General features: G+C 33.3%; 1 protein-coding gene across 5 annotated transcripts in view; it reads right to left on the bottom strand.

The window, feature by feature from the left end:
* Positions 1-22,860, bottom strand: part of shop (sulfite oxidase) — a 119,023-nt gene that overhangs the window by 76,990 nt on the left and 19,173 nt on the right. For 4 of the 5 annotated variants that reach the window (XM_035375853.2, XM_035375854.2, XM_035375856.2 and 1 more), the window contains one exon: positions 8,118-8,308. In XM_035375853.2, the coding sequence (XP_035231744.2) occupies positions 8,118-8,308 (191 nt within the window). Of the gene's footprint in view, positions 1-8,117; positions 8,309-17,647; positions 19,528-22,860 lie in introns of those variants that run through there. The other variant, XM_035375857.2, reaches the window with a different exon arrangement.

The raw sequence follows: 22,860 nt of genomic DNA, 5'->3' as shown, positions 1-22,860 counted from the left end.
CCATCCAAAAAATTTTGCAGGGACCGGAACAAATAATAATCGGAAGGTGCCAGATCTGGAGAATATGGTGGGTGTTGCAGTATGTCCCATTCAAGCTGTAAAAGCTTTTGGCGAGTGACCAAACTTGTATGAGGTCTCGCATTATCCTGGTGGAACACTACACACTTCCTGTTGGTTAATTCTGGCCTCTTCTGTTTAAGTGCATCATTCAATTTGTCCAGCTGATGACAATAGACTTCCAAATTAATAGTTGTATTGTCCGGTAAAAGCTAAAAAAAAAACGATTTCTTTGAAATCCCACCAAACGGACAGCATCACCTTTTTTTGGTGAATGTTGGCTTTTGAAACGCTTTGAGCCGGTTCATCATTTCTGCTCCATGACCTCTTGCGTTTCACATTGTTGTATACGACCCATTTTTCGTCCCCAGTAATAATCTGCTTAAAAAATGGATCATTTTCCTGACGTTTGAGGAGCAAATCACACACGTCAACGCGACGACACAAATTTCGCTCCGTAAGAACATGGGGCACCCACACATTGAGCTTCGAGGTTAAGCCCAGGCCTTTCAAGTTGCCATAAACAGTCGAATTCGACAAATTTAACCTCTCACCGATCTCTTGTGTGGTTATTCGCCGATTTGCATCAACTAATGCCTTTATCGCATCTTTGTCAGCTTCGACCAGCCTTCCAGACCGTGGTGCATCTTCGACATCAAAATTTCCGGATTGAAACTTTGCAAACCAGTTCTGGCACTGGCGTACTGTTAACACGCCTTCTCCATACACATCCGTCAATTTTTTTCTCGCTTGGACAGCATTTTTACCTTTTCTGAAGTAAAATATGACGAAAATGCTGCTTATTGCTCTCCATATTTAAAAGGGCACCAACCAAAAACTACTGCGTAGAATATATAGAACTTTTTCACACACAAGCCTTGTAATATCAGCTCTCAAGACATATAATGGTTATGTGGCTTAAGTGTGAAGTTGGTTTCGAAAAAATGTAATTAAGTCCTCTGACGAGAAAAAACGAAATTACTTTCCGAACAACCCAATAATAATTCACAAAATAGCATAGACTATCTAGATCTTCAAATCATTAACTACAAAAAAATTTTACTTTTTGACAAAACAAGAAATTACTTTTTGACAAAACAAAAACTTCAATTTCAATACTAACAAATTAATAAATTGGAATTCCAACATATCCAAAAAAGTACTTAACAATACAATAATAAATCAAATACAAAGAATTAAAAATATCTGCCCAGATGATAGATCTACAACGCAAAATTATGCTCCTTATTAAAATTCTCAAAAATAATCTAATACCCAATTAATTTATTAACCATTGCCTTAAAAGAGCAGGCATTAAATACTCACTCTAAATCATTTAACTGATAGGGATATGATAATTTGTTCCTAAACCTGAGAAGGCGTTATAAGTTGGATGACTATCAGTTGAAGGATTTGTACATAGCGTAATTACTAAGCTGTATATAATGTAAAAAGCTAATTGTCTTCAGACTTATGCTGTTACTAAAAAAATGGGCCTATTTCATAATCTTTAGTTTGTCAAATAGCTCTTTGACAGTGAAAATGCCTTTTTTTCCTTTCTTAATTCTTCATCATTACAACATGACAATTAGCCAGAAATTAATTGATTTCCATTCATTAGTATTTTCAAAAAATTTTTAACAGACGGTTTCACTCAAATAAGAACTCCACAACATACGTCTCTCAAGAATTCCTAGTCCCTCCAACACCATAAATTACTTCACACAAGTCTTACCGACTGATATAATTCAAAGCCCCCGCTGCCGCTAAAGAATTTTCTGAACACAACCCTTCTGAGTCAGATGCGAAGAAAACACTTTGCCCACTCCCAACTAGAAAGAACATAAGTTAATTAATGCTTTTTCTGGCCTTTATATCTTCATGTACATTCACTTTTCTTATTATATATATTTTTGATTTTTTGATTTATTTTTACAAAGATTGCATTATTTTCTTATATTTTGTAATTTTCTAATGTTTCTTTCAACTACTTTGAATTATATTTCATAATGACAATTTCCAATGTTTAATTTTTACAAATAATATTGAACTCAAATGCATAAACACGAGGGTCGGGGAATGCTTACTCGAGTGATATCACATTTACTGAAGAAATTGCTTTTCACTCAAAATTGAATTAGCTAAAAATACTTAATCGGAATGAGTTCTTTGGATCTCTGCATTGGTTCTTTATACCTTCTATTCACGTAAATGTTTGGCCTGACTTTAATTGCCAGTTTGGCATCGCCTTATTGCTCGAGTAAAGGACACCTTCGTATTTATTTCTTAATTATTGTTCATTGAACGGGAGTTGGTTTGTTCCCCTTGAAAAGTCAACTAATTTCCGGTTAATGGCAATGATTACTTGCATTTAATTTAATTCTTGCTTTTAATTTATTCCTTTTACAATTGTTATTCATGATTTAATTCCAGTCCCCGTTAAACATTTTTAACAATTTACATTCAAGTTACTTAAAAACATCTTTTGAAATAGAACTTACTAAGTATGGATTCACTCTTTTCAGATTATTCTACTATAATTAATCTTAGGAGATAATATAATCAATATTATTAGTAAATAAATTATTGTTCTAATATAGGTAGTTTGATACAAAATTGGACTTTTCTGAAATGATATGGCAATATTTTTTCATATTTCGATTCTACCACTCAAATTATGCCTAAATATTAAATTCTGTAAAATTTGGTGCACAATTTATGGAGAAATTCAAAAACTTATCTTGCCATATTTTTCTCAGTTTTCTTCGAAAATAATTTATTTGGCGAACTTCTTAATTTATAGCAACCTATTTTCCTTTTCTTTTTTTCATTGTAAACGAGCAGGGGAAAAAGTCATCATTCATACTTTCAAATAGTTTTAACAAAGTGTATAAACCACATTTGGCATTATTATCGCTTATAACAAATATGCCAAATTTCAAAGCGTGCCAATATGTAACATGTATATCTTAGGAAATCTCAAATAAAATACTCTAACTTTTTGCAAGTGTGCCTAGAAATGCATCTACTTTAAGATGGTAAAAAATGATGTAGATGGTAAAAATGTTGTAGATAATAATATAAAAAATGTTTCGAAAAATTTATAAAAAATATTTGTGAATATTATATGGATTAAGTCTAAATTTCAAATTCTCGAAGAAGGAATCAAGAGCGTTTAATAACAAAAAGAGATATTAATAAATATATATCAAATTCAATTAACACTCAGGAGCTAAAATTTTGAGAGCTAAGTTTTTAAAACTACTCATGCGATTTTTACGAAAGTTGGCAGTTGGTTGATTTTTTAAATGGCACAAAACCTCGAGGGTTATCATGTGCCAGACAAATGGTGAGTAAAATTCAAGATGCATAAACATACAGTATCAAGTGAATTGATGAAATGAACCTGAAATGCTGATGAAGGCATGGAGAAATGACTTTAAAATGTCCAGGCAGAAATGACTGAAAAATGCTCTTAGCAACAGGTAGAGCAGGATAAAATGTAGTTCAAATCCTATGGTAAAAGGAGATGTCTTTTAAAAAACTTATGAGGTTGATGTGAGGGTTTCTTCCAACGAGATCTGTTAAGTTAACATTCATAGAGTTAAAATAAAATTCACGTTTCTGACTAAAAGCAAGACAGCAGGTTAAAATATGATTGACTGAAACGGGAACATTGCAAGTGCCACAAATAGGCTCATTATCTTCTTTCAAGAGGTACTGATGTGTCAGTCTGCAATGACCAATCATAAGCGAGTCAGTAGTACATCCTCCTTCCGATTCCCTCTCGACTCCCAGTACTCCAAATTGGGTTTTACCTGCCTTAATTTGTTCAGAGTTTGGCATTCCCAGAACTCTTGCCACCTGAACAAGACCTTTGTTCTAATGTAATTCCGTATGTCTGTAAAAGGGATATCGATTTCTGAGGTAATATCAGCAGATTTTGCTGCAATATCGGCGAGTTCATTGCCTTTGATGGCAGCGTCTCCAGGCACCCAGCAGTACGCAATATAATAACCTGCGTTTCCCAAATGGAGGTGTGCCTTTAAAATTTCTAAGACCAAAGGGTGGCTGGTATTTGTATTTATTGATTCAAGAGCACTCATAGAGTCAGAGTAGATGATGAACTTTCTGCTATTCTGCCTAGAGATAAAGATTAAGGAATTCAAAATGGCAAAAGTTTCTACATTAAAGACAGATGCAGCCTTATAAAGTTTACTACTCTTTATTTCTTTATCACAAACAAAAGCTGCCCCGACGTGGTCATGATTCTTTGAGCCATCAGTAAAAATTGCTTTGTAGTTAGAATAACTGCTTCTATGCTCTAGGAAAATTTGTTGGTAATGGATATCATTGGTACTGCTCTTCTTTAGTTCCCAAAAATGTTAAGTAGGTGAATGTTCACTTCTTGCCAGGGAACAATACCGAAAAGGTCAAAAGCTTTTAAGATGCAGATCATTTAGGTTAAATTCTTCAATCAGTGAGTGAATGCGAAGATCAAAAGGTGGAATACATGAAGGACGGGCATGGTAAAGACGCCAGTACTGATCAGATGTCTTGAGTCGGACAAGATGTTCGGCCTGTGACATTACTTTATAATGAAGATCAATGGACAACTGCTTGCGTCTGAATTCCAAAGATGGTTCAAAACAGATGATATATAAACTTTGGATTGGAGATGTTCTGAAGGCTACACAGTAAATCCGTAGCGATTGATGGTGGACTGGATCCAATTTCAGGAGCACAGAAGGTCTTGCTGATCCATAGATAACACAGCCATAGTCAAGTTTGGAACGGATTAAAGCTCTATAAATGCGGAACATAGAACAACGTTCTGCTCCCCATGAGGTACTGGCCAGGACTTTCAGTATGTTGAGAGCTTTAGCACACTTTTTCTTTAGATTTAGGATATGCAGAAGGAAAGTGAGCTTTCTGTCAAACTCCTAAGAATTTTGCTTCTGGCTCAATGCGGATCAAAGAGCCGTCAAGATGCAGCTTTGGATCAGGATGTAGATTTCTTTTGTGACAGAAGTGCACGCAGACTGTCTTCTGGCTAGAAAATTTAAAACCATTGCTGTTGGACCACTTCATGATTCTATTTAGAGCAATTTGTAGTTGTCTTTCAATGTATCTCATATCTTGACCTTGATAATAGATCATCAGATCATCAACATATAGGGAACCATGCACTGTGGGAGGAAGTTCTCTTAAAATGGAATTAATTTTCAGGCTGAAAAGAGTGACACTGAGCACTGAACCTTGTGGTACACCTTCTTGTTGTACAAATACTTGAGAAAGCAACGACCCAATCTTCACTTGGAAAGTGCAGTCCTTCAAAAAGTTTTGAATAAAGATGGGTAGATTACCTCGCAATCCAGTGCTGTAAAGGTCACGAAGAGTTCCATGACGCCAAGTTCTATCGTACACCTTTTCCATGTCAAAGAAGATTGAAACCACATGATTTCTTTTCACAAATGCATTGCGTACTGCGGTTTCTAAAAATAGGGCATTATCAAGTGAAGATCTTCCCTTACGGAAACCACTTTAGTAAGGCGATAGGCAATGATTAGTCTCTAGATAGTAGGTGAGATGGTGATTTAACATTTTTTCCATAATCTTGCAAAGGCAGCTAGTGAGCGCGATGGGGCAATAATTTAAAGGATTTTTTGGGTCCTTGTCGGGTTTTACTATAGGGATAACAAAGGCCCTGCACCAATTTGTGTCGTAGAATCGAAATATGGTAAAAAAATAGGCATGTCATTTTAGAAAAAGTCATTTACAGGGTGATTATAATTAAAGTTTAAGTTTCAAAACGCTATAAAAAAAGAACCACTGATGAAAATGATGTGAAATTTGAAAGGAATGTTATTGAAGAAGGCGGAAAGCGTATGGCAGAAGAAAAAATTTAGTTTCAAAAGTTAGCAACAGATGGCGCTGTAAGCGGGAGAATCACGACGAGAAACGAGAAATGATTCGTAAAACAACGGCTAAGGTGGAAGTTACACATTAAAACACATTGACAAATTAGAATTGTTGAATAATTTTATTTTCATGACTGTACATATTACATCGAAAGGAACAAATCGGTTTCAAGAGTTTTGCGGCGACATACCGCATAAGAACCATTCATCAAAGCAGTTCGGAACTGTCGCGAGACTGGCGCAAAACATGTTCAATATGGTGTCCACCGTTGTGTGCAACAAGTTGAAAGCGACAAACAGCATGTTCCACAATGGATCGCAGTGTCTCCAGGGTGATGTTCAGAATGTGTTGCGAAATGCGTGCCTTAATTCCGCTAAATTTGCAGTTGGAGCACGGAACACAACATCCTTCAGATATCCCCTCAGCCAGAAATCACACGGAGTAAGATCAGGCGATCGGGACGGCCAGGCTGTAGGGAAATGACGGCTGATAATTCGAGCATTTCCGAAATGGCGCCTCAGCAGCTGCTTCACGGGATGTGCAATGTGCGGAGGAGAGCCATCTTGCATAAAAATGATTTCATCCACACATCTACGCTGTTGCAGAGCTGGAATCACGTGGTTGCGCAAAATCGATGCATACCTCTGACCAGTGACGGTTGCGATAACAGGACCGGAAGCACCCGTCTGCTCGAAAAAATATGGTTGTAGGATGAATGATGCCATAAAGCCACACCATACCGTGACCTTTTCAGGATGAAGTGGTACGGGGTGCGTTGCCAGTGGATTTTCTGTTGCCCATATTCGACAATTCTGGGTATTCACGTATCCTATCAGATGGAAATGGGCTTCATCTGTCCACACAATTTTCCACGGCCATTCATTATCCACTTCCATGCGAGCCAGGAATTCTAACGCAAATGTCTCTCTAGCTGTCAAGTCAGACGGAAGCAACTCCTGCACATGGCCAATTTTGTACGGATAGCATTGCAGGATGTTCGTACAATTTTCAGCACTGCGCTCGTAGGCCTGTCCAATGTTCAGGCAATTTCTCGTGCACTGCACGGTTGCACACCACCGGCCGACCCCTCTTGTAATGCTGTGGCCACTTCTTCAACTACCGTCGAATGCACTCGTTTTCTCCCTCTACCAGATTGCACATCAAACGAACCTGTCGTTTCGAATTTTTGCGTCATTTTCTTTAGACCTACGACACTCATTGGACCAACGCCTTCTTTTATACCCTTCAGTGTCCTGAATTTTTGCAGAGCTACTCTTGCACAATCATCATTCTTGTAATACAGCTTTACCAGCAGACGCGATCCTGCAGTGAAACACCCATGGCGAACGTCTGAGACGCAAAATGAGGAACAGCCTGGTACCTGGCGGCTTTATAACACTGAAATTTAACTAAAATTTTAATTTACGTCTTCTTCCGCTTGCAGTGCCATCTGTTGCTAACTTTTGAAACTAAATTTTTTCTTCTGCCATACGCTTTCTGCCTTCTTCGATAACATTCCTTTCAAATTTGACGTCATTTCCATGAGTGGTTCTTTTTTTATAGCGTTTTGAAACTTAAACTTTAATTATAATCACCCTGTATATTAGAACAATGCTATATATAAATCTAATGCATATCTTAAGTTGCACTTTCGAGAGACAAAAAATGCAAGTTGAATTTCATCAATTGGCACAGTAGAATCGGAGACATAGAATTGACCCCCCTTTTTTCGTACAGTGTAAAATCTTACAATAACAAAATAATCACATATAGTGATGTTAAATTTTAAAATTCATAAGCTATACACATATTTATTAGTAAAACAGATCCTTGTAAAAAATCAGTTAACATTTTACAATTGCTCTAACAGACAATTTGTACAAATATGAATAAATTTTAAAAATAAATTTAGCAGCCTCAATAATATTTTATATCTTGAAAACTTACACACATTAAAAGTCAAAACCCCTATAATTAAAAACAACCCTAGAAGTTTTCATTAGTGTTCATCATTCCAAAATCAGTGACACATGTGCGAATACAAAATACACTTCATGTGCATTAAACATGCAGTTGAAAATCACAATATAAACTTTAGAGGAACTGGATTATTTATTAAAAAAATTTAAATTAAGTACCTTTTTGTTCTTCTGCTAATAAACCATTCTTTTTCATGTACCACACTGCTATTAGAGAAGAAGCAAAGCAAGCTCCAGCAAAAAAGCATGAAGAATATTGATTGTATTTTGCAGAGGAAGAATACCGCTTTACTGCACTTGATTGCATCCATTCTATATTAACATTAGATGTAGATGCACATAAAAGAAATCTGTAAAGAAATTTATGGATAATAGTTAAAATTCAGCAATTAAAAATACAACAGCAACTACTGGACTCAGTTGACAAACAAATTCAATCCCCACAATCGGTTAAAAAGTTTAATATGTAGCCAAATACTTATGCAGTGGCTGCTTTAACATGGAAGTATCAAAAATATAAATTAATATTGGTTTCCACAAATTAAGGGAACATATAAAATAACTGGTTTAAGCCAATAAGTATAGACTCGAATGTAGGCGATCAACAATGTGTTATATGATAGCAGCGACAGGTCTACAAAATGCGACTGACCATTATCTTGTATTTTTACGCAGGTGGTTTGCTGAAAATCTGTTGATGACAGCACAGACAATTGTAGCATTTGATTTAATACTTGACTTACTTCATCAAATGGTATTCCACAAAATTAAGATCAGAATTGCAAAGAGAATGCTCTGGCAACTTCACCTCTCACAAGAGACTGTTCGCCAATTTCAATTTGACAAGTAATCAATTGGTTTCCATAAATTAACCCTCAGCTGGAGGGGCTGGCATATGGTGCAATTTTAGAGGGGCGGCGTATGAAGTACGCCAAGTCGTTTTTCGAGCCTCTGCTTCGTGTTTGAAACTATTTAATATCTTACACGTGGCATTAATAAGGTGAGCCGTCATAGTAAAAATGATATAAGAAAAAGAATAACAGAAAAAAAAATAATTTCAAGTTATAATTCAATAAGGATATGAAATTAAGAATTTTTAATTAATTCAAAAAATGGAATGCACTGGAAATGTAATTTAAAGTTATAGAGTATTATGTATTATTTTATGTATGAAAATGATAAGATCATAAATCAAATTTACAAATTGTAAATATTCCGCAAAGTTCGGTAAGTAATAAATTTCACAAATGAAAAAATTAAAAACCTTTTGCTACTTTAATCCTCTTCAGATTGTCCCTGTTCACTGCAGCAGGGTTTGAAAAGTTGTACTGTCTTTCCCAGATAAATTTTGCAGGTAAACTTAGAACACTCAGAACATTTTATAGTAGTGTAATTATTCTTCATTCTATCGCACTCAGCGCAGCGTACTTTGATCTTTTTCGCAGGTGGTTCCTCGTCCCTTTCGGCCATCTTGTCCTCTCTTGTTGTTACCAGCCTCCTAATAATAGCTTTGGAATGCAACAGGAGATATGGCATTTTCGGGCGATTCTGAAGATGTGGTTTCATCAAAGATGTAGCTAGATTTTTCGAAAAATTTCTTCTAAACTTGATGGTTGCATCAGGTTTGACAAAGTTCAAGAGCACTTGCGAATTTATGCCCGCTACGTTTAGCAGTGCAAAAAATATTGCCATTGTCCACCTCTTGGTTTTTCGGACAACAGTGAATCATGTATCATACTTGCTTCTCTTTGAGATGCTTTGGAGATCATCTGCAGTCCTATTACATTTGAGATAAATATTTGTATATTGTACATCATCAATTATATTTGTATTTATGATTTTCTGGAAATCAGAAAGCTCATCATTTATATTGTCACAAGTTTTGGCACTTGGGAATATTTTTTCTTCAAATGTTTTCGAAGCGTTCTGGCGAATTTACTCTTGAGGGGAACTTTATTCCACTTATAAGTTTCCTTTTCTTCTTTCAGAAACTTTCCTCCATTTTTCTTCTTTTTGTAAACTGTGTTTACAAAAAGCCCTCATATTTTAAATCATTCATGTCATTTTCATCATCACTAAAATCGACATTTGATGGGGAAACATCATTTGAGGAAGAAAAATGAGGATGTTTAGAAGCATTTCCCTCAATTTCTGAATCATTTTCATGATCAGAATGTTTGATGACTTCCGATTCATCGACATCAGTTGCGTTATCGAAATTGTCGGTGTCTTCAGCAACCGAAACTTCATCAACCGCTTCTAAAACGTGCAAATAATCTTCAGGAGGTACAATATTCTTTGGGTACATACTTGGAGGAGCGGCGTACTGCGTTCGCCTATGCGACATGTTCACAATAACTGCTTTCGGAAGGAAAGCGAAAACCAGACTCACAAGAAATAGGTAGGGTAGAGGAAGGGAGGAATCTCAGGAAGGACTTGTTTGAAAATTACAGCCCAAAAGATGGCATTGGTGTACTCTATACGCCAGCTCCTCCATTGCAGGGTTAAAAGAAGATATAAAATAATTGGTTTAAGACGAACAATTTAAACTGATGTATGGAACTTTTGTTAAATACACTATAAACATTATCACAGTGCTGCATTAGGAATTTCAAGAATATATCAGGATTAAAGTGGCCACGCTGGTCAGTCGGCAAGCTTAGAAGATATACTGCCAATTTTGTATCTACAACAGATATGATTGTCGCATTATTTTGCTTGCACTGTTGTGTGTATAATATCATCAATTCAGTACTTATTTTCCCTCAAATATCTAACATTTTAACTTATTATTAATAATTTTAAAGTAATAGCAATTTAATATTTTAACATATTAACTTATTATTAATTATAAGAAGCAGTATTTTTTTGTGATACCTACAACACATCACATTTTAGATTTTCAAGCTCATTTTTGTCTTCATGATATTAACTACTTTCCTAAACATACGGAACTTTTATTTTTCAGTCAATCTGAAGTTCAAGGTTCTTCGAGATACAGTTCACTCTTTTGTAATCTTCATTATTAATTTAATTTTTCTCTAAAATGCTTAAAATGTTAAAATATCAAAATTGCTATCAACTTAAAAAGAAGCAGTAGTTTTCTTACAAAAGCACAGAATTTTGTACACTAAACAAAAGTGTAAAAATGCCCCTTCCCCCAGTGAAATTATTTATAGAGAAGTTACAGCCAAATGGTGAAAGAAAAGAGGAATAGCTTGCCAACACTTCAATTCATATTTAAGATATTTATGTAGCAGCAGTATGTAAGGTGAAACAAAATATTGTATTCTTTTATAGGAGCAATTCCTGAATTATGACATTTACAAATGCAAATAAATGCAATTTTTCCAAAGGTAAGTAACTATTATTTTAGGTTCAACAAAAATAAATTTTATTTATTATAATTTTATATTGTGGTTCTTCCAGGTTTTAAAAGAGAAAGGCTAGTTCATAGTGTTCCCCCCCCATGAAGCAGGAAGTGAGGAGTGATGACATACTCATGTTAACACTGACTGCAAAGTAATATACGTTTTAAATTTGAAAAAAATAGCCTTAAAAATCTGTGCATGAAAAAATAGCTTTAATTTAGAAGAAAAGATGTTATTACTTAAGCATTTATTACGTTTAAAAAGTTAATAATACATATTTATTAATTAAAAAATAATAGATTAAAATATGCTGCATATCCTTAAAAGTAGGAAGTTTTTCCCCTTGTCCATTTATTATTAAATCATGAAGAAAAAACTATGGCATTCATTATCTTTTCTTCGTCTGGATACTACATGGGACAATTATATTACTCTTTTCAAAATTACTATAACTTTTTAAAAGTTAGGCCAAAAAAAAAAAATCCTTAGTTTGGAATAGTTTTGAATTTATATGTCAATTTTTTTCTTCGTTTGGATACTAAATGGGAGAATGCTATTGCTCTTTCCAAAATTACTATAATAACAGCTTCTTAAAGTTAGCCCCTCCCAAAAAAAAAATCCTTAGTTTGGCATAGTTTTGAATTTATATGTCAATTTTTTTTTTTTTTTTCTGCTGCAACTAAAGAACAGGAACTTGTGCTTGACTGCTCTTGAAATTGATAGTTTTATTCAAAATTTAATCTAAGATTGCTTTTTTGACATAATTATAATTTTTACATTGGCATGTTTCTCTTCCAATTTGATACAACAGATATCATAAAAATAATTGTCTCACTGACATTTATACATATACATTGTACAGTCAAAAGTCTTTAATCCGGACTCGTCGGGAGTTCCGCGATTCCGGATTATAGATCATCAGTTTAAATCTGGTAAGATGGCATGCAGAAATTATAAAATTAAAAATATAAAACCGTAATTTATGAAATAAAGAACAATTATGATCTAAAGGGTATCAAAATTTACAAAAAAAAAAAAAAAAAAAAAAAAAAAAGCTTAACATTTATTTGTTTACTTTATTAAACATTTCCTTCAATGTGCGCACGCGTAAAGCATACATTACGCATAATCGAAATTAGAAAATTGCAACCAGAAAACTATTTGATGTGTATTCGTGATACGAGTATTTATAATGAATTTGATTTAAATCATATCAGAGTACATCGAGATGAAATACTACATTCAGTAATGAATTATAAGTCGAATAAAATAAAAACATGAAGCCCACGATGCCCCACCTCCCCCCCCCCACAGAGCAGCGTGAAATTGATAAACAGATTTTGGAATAATTGGAGAAACAAAGGATATGCCTTTATCCATTTTTTTGCTGCAATTCCGCTTTTTGTTTGATGGACATCGAAACATGCTTCTGCTTTGTAGATCCTTTGGCAGCCCCTGCATCGGAAATTCTATTTGACATAATCGAAAGTTCAAGCTTACTTTTATAAAATTGCTCTAACAGTCTGCAAAAAATAATAAGCCAGATCCAATTCAAAGATTAAGGAACAACGCAATCTGCAACATTAACTGAAATAGATAATTAGATAATTTTAGCTTAGCTTATACCATCCATTATACATTAAACGCGCATGCGTAAACGCATATGCGCATGCGTGAACGCATGAGGTCCGGATTATAGATAATTCCGGATTATGGCCATCCGGATTAACGACTTTTGACTGTATTACATTTAAATAAATACAAGATCATTTTCTTAAGTTTGACAAAACAACTTTGCTCAACGTATCTATAGAGAATTACTTAATCTTTCAAAAAAGGGGCACAGGGGGAAGATCTTTTTTAGGTGAAATTATTTTGACGCTTCATACGATTATAAATCACCTAAAATGCTAAGCTAGACTTATTTTTTTACAAATTATCAATGCATTCTTGTTTACTTTAACAGTTATTTCATCAGCAATATTTACATCATTTGAGAGTCCTATTTTAAAATCATTTGTATTTAATTTATTATTTCTATCATCATTTTCATAATTGACCTCAAAATGAATTTTCTTCAAATTTAATTCATATAGTCCTTCAAAAGGACTTTGTGTTATTATTATTATTTTTTTTTTCCTTGGCACCGTATTGGATTTTAACAGTTTCTTTTGGGGTAATCCAAGCAAGTGATGTTTCATATGATCTTCTACCACATTTCAGCTACACCACGTCATAACGTTTCGATTTTCATGAACTTTGTAATCTTGGGAAATTACTAAAAGATATCATCACAAATTGCAGAAACTCATCGGCAGTCTGGTTCTTTTAATAAGACTTCTTAATTTTCAACTACGAAAAAAAGACTGTTCTGTAAATGTTCTCAAAAACAAAATGAGTATTCTTATTGCAAAATTTTGTAACTTAAGACTTTTTTCTTTTGACAAGTACTAATAAAAATTAATCAAATTTATATCTTACAATCTTGAACAAGATTTATAGCACAGTGTAAATTTATTAACCCTATTTCTAGATATTCTGAAGAGTTATGTTCATTTTTGTTAATGAATATAACACAAGACTATTCTCCAAACCATAAAAAAATCTTTTACTTCAGATCATTATCAAAATAATGTTAATTTATTTATGGGAAATGTATTCTCTGGCCCCTAGTTTGACTTTGACGCTACTTTGCTAGAAAACAATACAAGTGATTAAAATTAGTTTGGAATGGCCACGTTGCTAGTTTTAAACAGGTGAAGTCAGAGCAGATGCAGCATAGTGACGTCAGACTACTTATTATTAACCCGCCTACCAGGATCGCTTTGCTGAGGAGTCGCACAAAGGAATTAGCTAGCCCTTCTATTTAACCCTCGGTTTTTCATTTTTTGAAGGTTGCCATAGTGTTTTAAAATTCTTCAAATTAATGTTAATGCTGCAAAATTTTACCGCAGCATACACTGTGCCCAATTTAACACTAAAGTGTCATTTTAAATTATATGTTATTAATGAAAAAAGACCCAAAAGGAAATGCATATTTGCTTTTGCTTTTGTAGAATGAACTCTGATAACACATTACATTGACAGCCATTCAATGGACATGAAAGTTAATACCAGGCATCATATATTATTTTGACATTTTTGAACAATTTAAAAAATTTATATTGTACGAGTTTAATGAAGTCTATTAATATTAAAATAAAAGTTTCCTTTTCTCTCCCCAATTTCATCCATACATAGTATGGTGTAAGCAGCATTTCTGACAAGACTGTGTCATTAGCCGATCAGATTCAACAACAAATTACCACAATTATGCAACAACGTCAGCATTTCTAAAAGTTCTGCATTGGTAGCTAGGTCACCATCTTTAATCATCTTGTCAGTTAAATCCAATATTTGGTAAAAATTCATTATCACTCGTACTGCTTCCTAACATCTTTTACTTTTCTTCTGACTCGCTGAGGCAATTAGAGCAACATTTTAAGTCTCTAAGCAAAAGATAGCCTGCATGAAGATCTATACTTAAAATTAGTTCCATAACAGCCAGAGCCGATCCTAGCAGGTGTGCAGTGAGTGCACTGTATGCGGGCGGCCAAAACAAGGGGCGGCCGCATGTCACATATAGTTCTATCTATCAAGCATATTTTTTTTATGAATTTCTGAGAATAAAACTTATAATAAGATGAATAAATATGCTGAATTTTTAATAGTTATTGAAAAATAAAAATCTCAATTTCCCAATAGCATAGCATAGTTTAAGAAAAATAGAATGCTAGTGCACAGTGTATTGGTCCATTGCCCATTAATGTCTATGCTTTACACACATTCTTCATCTGATAATAAAATTCAGGGCAAAGCAATACCACAACAGAAAAGGTTATTTTGATTATCAGCAGCACTGGCAGCACACTGTGGATTGACGCTTAACAAAGGCATCTCAAAAATGACTTTTGCGAAAGTTGCTTTACGAAAATATCTACAGTCAAAAGTCGTTAACCCGGACTCGTTGGGACTTCGGCGATTCCGGATTATAGATCATCAGTTTAAATCTGGTAAGATGGCATGCAGAAATTATAAAATAAAAAATATGAAACCGTAATTTATGAAATAAAGAACAATTATGATCTAAAGGGTATCAAAATTTACAAAAAGAAAAAGCTTAGTATTTATTTGTGTACTTTATTAAACATTTCTTTTAATGTAAGTTGTTTAAGTTGCTTCGTTTCATGTGATAATACTTTCTCTTTAATTCTATTAAACAGACAATTTCTTGTTTAGTTACAAAGTTCCGCTGTTCAAGTCCTATAATTGCTGTTTCGAAAATACCGACTAATTTGTCAATCGAAATTTTTTCATTTTCAATAACCTCTGTCACTTTCTTCACTATCAGAAGCGAATTATAATGATGAGGAACTTGATTTAAATCATATCAAAGACGGAGTACATCGAGATGAAATACTACATTTAGTAAGGAATTATAAGCCAAATAAAATAAAAACATCTGCCCTGAAGATAAGGATAACGCTGACAGATCAACTTCCAATTCATTGCGCGCTGCGTCGTTTTCCTCTCCCCCGCAGAGCAGCGAGCAAACATATTTTGGAATGATTAGATAATCAAAGGATATGCCTTTATCCATTTTTTGCAGCAATTCCACTTTCTGTTTAATGGACTTCGAAACATACTTTCGCTTTGTAGATCCTTTACATATTAGTAAATATATATTGGAAATTCTATTTGACATAATCGAAAGTTCAAGCTTACTTTTATAAAACTGCTCTAACAGTCTGCAAAAAATAATAAGCCCGATCCAATTCGAAGATTAAGGAACAACGCAATCTGCAACATTAACTGAGTTTAATTTTAGCTTCCGTTATATATTAAATGTGCATGTGTAAACGTATAATGCGCATGCGCACATGCACATTCGCAGCCGGAAAGGTCTTACGCGCATACGTAAATGCCTATGCCCAGAAAGTTAATGCGACGCATGCGCAGAAAGTTTCTAGCTTTGAGGTGCAGATGATAGATCATTCCGGATTATGGGTGTTCGAATTAACGACTTTTGACTGTATTATGGTTAATATTACCCAAGACACAGGAGTGTTTAATTTCAATATGTATTTGGGTAAACACTAAGTTTTCAATTTAGAAAAACAAAATCGAAGAAAAAAGTGATGTTGTAGCTCTATTAAAAGATAAATTCTTGTAGTTTTATATGATACCAAGTTATTTGAGAAAAAAAAAAATCTTGGAGTTTCTTTTGGTTAAATGATTTTCATTACAAATCCTGTTTGAAAAACACTTCAGTATTCGTATAGTATTATTAAAGTTAGCAAAGTTTGCCAAAGTTCTAAATTTTACTTTATGTTGCAGGTACTTAATGGTATTTTACTACTATATTAAAAAAATTGCGGGTTTTATGCCTTTTTTTTTTAAGCCCTAAATGTAACAAGATGCTATATAATCAAGTAGACAAACCAAGAGATTCAAAACAAAGCACTAAATAAATAAAAAGAAGAGAAAAGAAACGTATATTAAAAGTTAATCATGATATAAATATATATTGAATGATTTAATAATTTAAGGCATTTTTTGCCCGCATTTAGAAATTGGCTATAGACATGTCAGAAACAAATTTGTATAGTTTTTTCTTTAAGCAATTCAATATATTTATACACTCTTTGGTGTTTAGGTTTAAAAAATTGCTTTCCAGCTTTAACAATAATTTGAAATAAAAATTAATTTTGGAACTACTCTTATATGCTCCCTCAGGTTGCCAAATTTCTCCACGCTGCCATATTACTATCTGAATTTTTTCTCTACATTTCGAACTTTAAGCCTAAAATGTCTCCAAAAACGCGGTTTTCGCATATGTTTTGCACAAAAAAACATGCAAAAACCACGTTTTGAACACACAATTTAAGCTAAAAATCCAAAACAAAAACAAAAAATTTAGATAGCAAAAACGTAAAGTTTCCAACCAAAAATATTTGACAAGAATCCATGTACATAATGATACGTTTTAAATTAAAAAAAAATCTACGAATTGCACATTTAAGGCAGCAAAGGAATCTATTAACTACGCACACCTCACTTCAATAAATTAACATAACAACAACAAATTTCGAAGAATACCATGTACACTGCATTCTGTTTTAACTTTTAAAAAAAAAAAATCTAAAAATTGCACAATCTAGGCATTACACACAAATCAACCAAATAAACTAAATTACAAACAATTCAAAATTCAACAATAACAAAAATTCATAGTAAAAAACAATGAACATAACATTCTACAAAATAAAATGCACTTACCATAATACATTCCTGAATAAAATTTCGCCAGTCACACAACATCTCTGAACAAAAGTGCCACGATTTTGCCATATCAAGTCTTTCTGAGATTCAAAATTTCGAAAGTAACTATAAAAACTTCCCCCAAAGTTAACTTATGACACCAAAACCACAATCCAAATCTTAAACTCCGCTGAACCATTTGACTGCAAATCCACACAACTATCAGAAATGCCTTTCTTCGTCCGAGTTCTCATAGCAGCTCAGCATTTCACACTGCGTTTTCACACAGAAATTCCAAAAATACACTTCAATCCTCATAAACACACCCATAAACAAAAGACTCGTTAACAACTCCAACATCGTACCTTTTAATACTAAATTTACTTTCCACACAATCTAAAATACGCAACTAAAATTTTTCCATCACATCTATCACTGCAACATAGGCCATTTCAAAACACGCATGACACAAACCAACCACTCCAGGAAAAGATTTGGTACAACTCTGATATACATCTTAATTTCACCAAATGTGGCGATATGTGTTCTGTGGTGGTTTTTGGTGCGATTGCGTGTTGTATGGCAACCCTGTTGACGTTGAAAAATCTTTCACTGGAGCTTGTTGGTTCACATTAATGCTCGTTCGTTCGCGCCTGTGTCTGAGAAGATGGGAAAAGATAAAACGGTGGAAGTTGTTGAATTGAAGTTCGACAAAAGGAATTATTATTGTGGCCATTCTGTTGAGGGGCAGTGGGTGTTTGGAGGAGTGGAAAGAGGGTCTGGGAGATTATTTTAGTGGCTGTGCATGTGATTATTTGTGATTTTATTTATTTGTGAACCATAGTATGAATTCTCTGGATAGTGTGTCTGGCTGTCATATAAATATGATAGTGATTATGTGGCGGCATGTTAAAGGCGGTATGAAATTGGTATTTCTGCTGTTCGAAAAAGCATTAATTCATGGTTTATTTTATTCTTGTTCTTATTTTGTAGAATGTTATGTTCATTGTTTTCTTAAAATGAATTTCTGTCGTTTTTTTTTTTTTTTTTTTTTTTTTTTTTTGAATTCTTTGAAATTTATTTGTTATTTTAGTTTATTTTGTTGATTAATGCATAGTGTCCAGATTGTGCAATTCGTAGATGTTTTTTAAAGTTGAATCAGAATGCTGTGTACATGCTATTCTTTGAAATGTATTGTTGTTGTGTTAATTTATTTAAGCGAGGTGTGAGTAGTTCGTAGATTCGTTCGTTGCCTAAATTGTGCAATTCGTATATTTGTTTTTAAAGTTTAAACAGGATGCTGTGTACATGGTATTCTTTGAAATTTATTGTTGTTATATTAATTTATTAAAGCGAGGTGTGCGTAGTTCGTAGATTCCTTAACTGTCTATATTTTGCAATGCGTAGATGTTTTTTTAAATCAAAACATATCGCTGTGTACATGGATTCTTGTCAAATATTTTTGGTTAGAAACTTTATGTTTTTGCTATCTAAATTTTTTGTTTTTGTTTCGGATTTTTAGCTTAAATTGTGTGTTCAAAACGTGGTTTTTGCAAGTGCGAAGACCGAGTTTTTGGAGACATTTTAGGCTTAAAGTTAGAAACATAGACAAAAAATTTAGATAGTAATATGGCAGCGTGAAGTTTCTCACCAAAATGTTTGGCAAGAAATTTGGCGACTTGAGGGCATATACCAGAGTAGTTCCAAAGATTTTTCAACGTTAAGGGGGTTGCCATACAACACATAATCACTCCAAACACCAGCGAAGAACACATAGTGCCACATTTGGTGAAATTAGGGCGCATATCAGAGTAGAGCCTTAATTTCTAATAAAAAATTATTTAAAACTACATTTATGGACTTAATATTCTTACCTTTCCTTGTATGTTAAAAATAAAGTGACATTTATCAAACTATGCAAAATCACTTAAATTAAATAATTAATAAAGGAAATATTTTTGTGGATTTCAAATGGATTTTTTATTAAAGATTTTTCAATCTAAATATCACACAAACACACTCTTAATATTACAAGGTATAATCTTTCAATATTTGCCAGAAAATATAAATTCATTAACATGAGATAAAGTTTCTAGGTACTATTCCCTTTTGAGAAACGTAAAAAATTGCACGGAAAATGTATGCACAAAAGTACCAAATCTAGCAAATGCACCCATTTAACAGCGTGCCAAATCTAGCGTATGCGCTGAATTCAGATTGTGTAAGTTTATATTTCTATATTTCTTAAGACGCCATTGAAATACTAGTTTAATTTTTAAATCCTTTTTAATATCCTATGGATTTAACAATTTGGGAATTGATTATGACGAAAAGTCGGCAATAGAATTTTAGGTAAAGTGCAGAAACACCCACTGTTTGACGCGTTTTTAAGAATTGCACATACTCGGCATCCATGTGCACATCAACCTATTTTCACTTTAAAAAAAAAAAAATCCCAGAATTGCACAAAAATGGCGCTGCGCACACCCTTGGCTTTATCTATGTACACATCGACCTATTTTCACTTAAAAAGTAAAAGAAAATTGACAAAAATCCAATTGTCTTTACCCTTGTAAAAAGCGGCAAACGAATAAGGGAGTGATTCTGTACTTTACCAAGAATATTTTCAAAGAAAAGGCATCATTCAATATAGAAAATTATCTTTTAACAACCAACGAGATGAAATTATGCTTTAGCGATAAGTCGGTAGCGAAATAGCGATGCAGATATCCATTCAGTTATGTTTAGCAATTTTTATATAAATTATAATAATGATCTGAAATAGTTATTTACTCTTATGCTTCCATTCAGTCATGTTTAGCATTTTTCATATAAATTATAATAATAAAAAAGTATTATATGAAATTAACCTGTCATCTAAATTAAAACATCATAGTTATTTACTATTATACTTCCTGAACAATATTTTGACTCTAACATTTTTGTTTATATTTTTTCCTAACTGCAGCTTCTGAGTAATATTGCACAAGCTTCAAGCAGATGTAATCGTTTTCTTTACTCTATAGGTGTTTTTTTTAATTCATTATCTATTCATATTATTATTATCTATGTTTTGTAATAGTTTATGTTTCAGAGAATGGCAATATACTATGATGTTGTTCTTTTTAGAGAGTTAGTGTAACTTTTGTTTTCATCATTTGAGAGTATGAGTAAAGAAATTATTTAATTATTGTAGAGTCATAAATAACTAAAGAGATATAGATAGTTATTTCCGAGTAATAAATAGTTCTTGAGGTAACAAATTTGATGAAAATTTTTGAACACTTCCTTTCTTGCCACAATTATTAGGGTTGCCGCAATTATTTTTGGCAGCATTGGCATCAACAATAGTTTGGCGATTTTTTATGGGCCTTGAAACCGAATAGTACCAGTTTCTACCACATAAACACCTATGGTGCACTAATAAAAAAACTCACTATATACTGTATATACATGAGCTAAAATATCGAATTTTTCATTTCTAGATATCACATAATTTCTGTAAAATGAAACTCTCTGTATATAAATGTAAAATACCCTTTTTAGATAGCCCATATATTCGAGAATATGTGTACCACATTTAGTACAATTTTTAGCAAGTCAAAATTTGGCATTCAGAGGAACTAGTACGAAGTTTATCATAGAACTAATAATAATATTTTAAAGGCAGAGGAGATGTTGGCCAAATTTGATCCAGTTATTTCAGAACACCATAATAATGTCAGTAAATGCAAAGATGACAAGAAACACATTCCACACCACTTATGGCAGCATTTTCAAAATGAAATAATTAATATTTTAGCCAAATCTATTTGTAATGAGATAACACGCATGGTCAAAAGAACCAAATATTACACTCTAACTCTCGACTCAACACCAGATATCAGTCACACAGAACAAATAACATTTATAATTAGATGTGTGAACACTACTGATGGTAAAACAGGTATTCTAGAATTTTTTCCAGTAAGTAATACCACTGGAGAAGATCTGTGAAATTTTATATATAATATAATATGATAGATGCTGCTTAATGTTTGTCCATGACTGTTTTGATAACATTAACCGAATGCAGGGCCAGAACCAGACTTTTACCGCCCATGCAAACTTCTCAAATCTAAAATTCTACCGCCTGGTGCAATCGCACTGGCCCGGACCGAATGATATTTCATGATTTTTCAAAATATCAATGGAATTTAACATACCATATATTCGGGCGTATAATGCACAGTTTTAAGAAAAATATAGGAAAGAAATTTTCGGGTGTGTGTTATACGGTGGATATAAAAATGATAGCTTAAAAATAAGGAAAAAATTATATTTTTTTACATTCACTAAAAAGCTGCTTATGAAATTGGACCTTTTCATTATCGGATAACATGAAAAGTTCAGCATATTCGGCTTCCGTTATATATTCAGGCATGGCATCGAATTTTGTTTCATCTTCAACATCATTGTTATTTCTTCATCATTATTGTTATTTTTCCATCATCATTGTTATCCATAAATATATAATCATTATCCGTTCTATCTTTCACCAACACCAAACATCCTTGGTGCACCATGATTTCCATTTTTTTTTTTTTTTTCCAAAATGAATGATTTTGCATTTGAAATAAGCACTGTGTTTGTTTTTCTTCTTGGGAGCCATATTTACAGTCAAAAGTCGTTACTTCGGACACCCATAATCCAGAATGATCTATAATCCGGACCTCAAAGATACGAACTTTCTACGCATGCTTCGCATTGACGCATACGCATAGGCGTAAGACCTTTACGGCTGCGAATATGCGTGTGCGCATAATACGTTTACGCATGTGCGTTTAATGTATAACGAACGGTATAAGCTAAGCTAAAATTATCTAATTCAGTTAATGTTGCAGATTGCGTTGTTCCTTAATCTTCAAATTGGATATGGCAAATTATTTTTTGCAGACTGCTAGAGCAATTTTATAAAAGTAAGCTTGAACTTTCGATTATGTCAAATAGAATTTCCGATATATATTTACTAATATGTAAAGGATCTACAAAGCGAAAGTATGTTTCGAAGTCCATTAAACAGAAAGTGGAATTGCTGCAAAAAATGGATAAAGGCATATCCTTTGATTATCTAATCATTCCAAAATATGTTTGCTCGCTGCTCTGCGGGGGAGAGGAAAACGACGCAGTGCGCAATGAATTGGAAGTTGATCTGTCAGCGTTATCCTTATCTTCAGGGCAGATGTTTTTAT

This window comes from Stegodyphus dumicola, chromosome 4, assembly GCF_044657685.1.
Source record: "Stegodyphus dumicola isolate Sdum_Otavi_A_Nest chromosome 4, ASM4465768v1".
Lineage (NCBI taxonomy): Eukaryota > Metazoa > Arthropoda > Arachnida > Araneae > Eresidae > Stegodyphus > Stegodyphus dumicola.
This window is presented reverse-complemented; position numbering and strand designations above follow the sequence as displayed.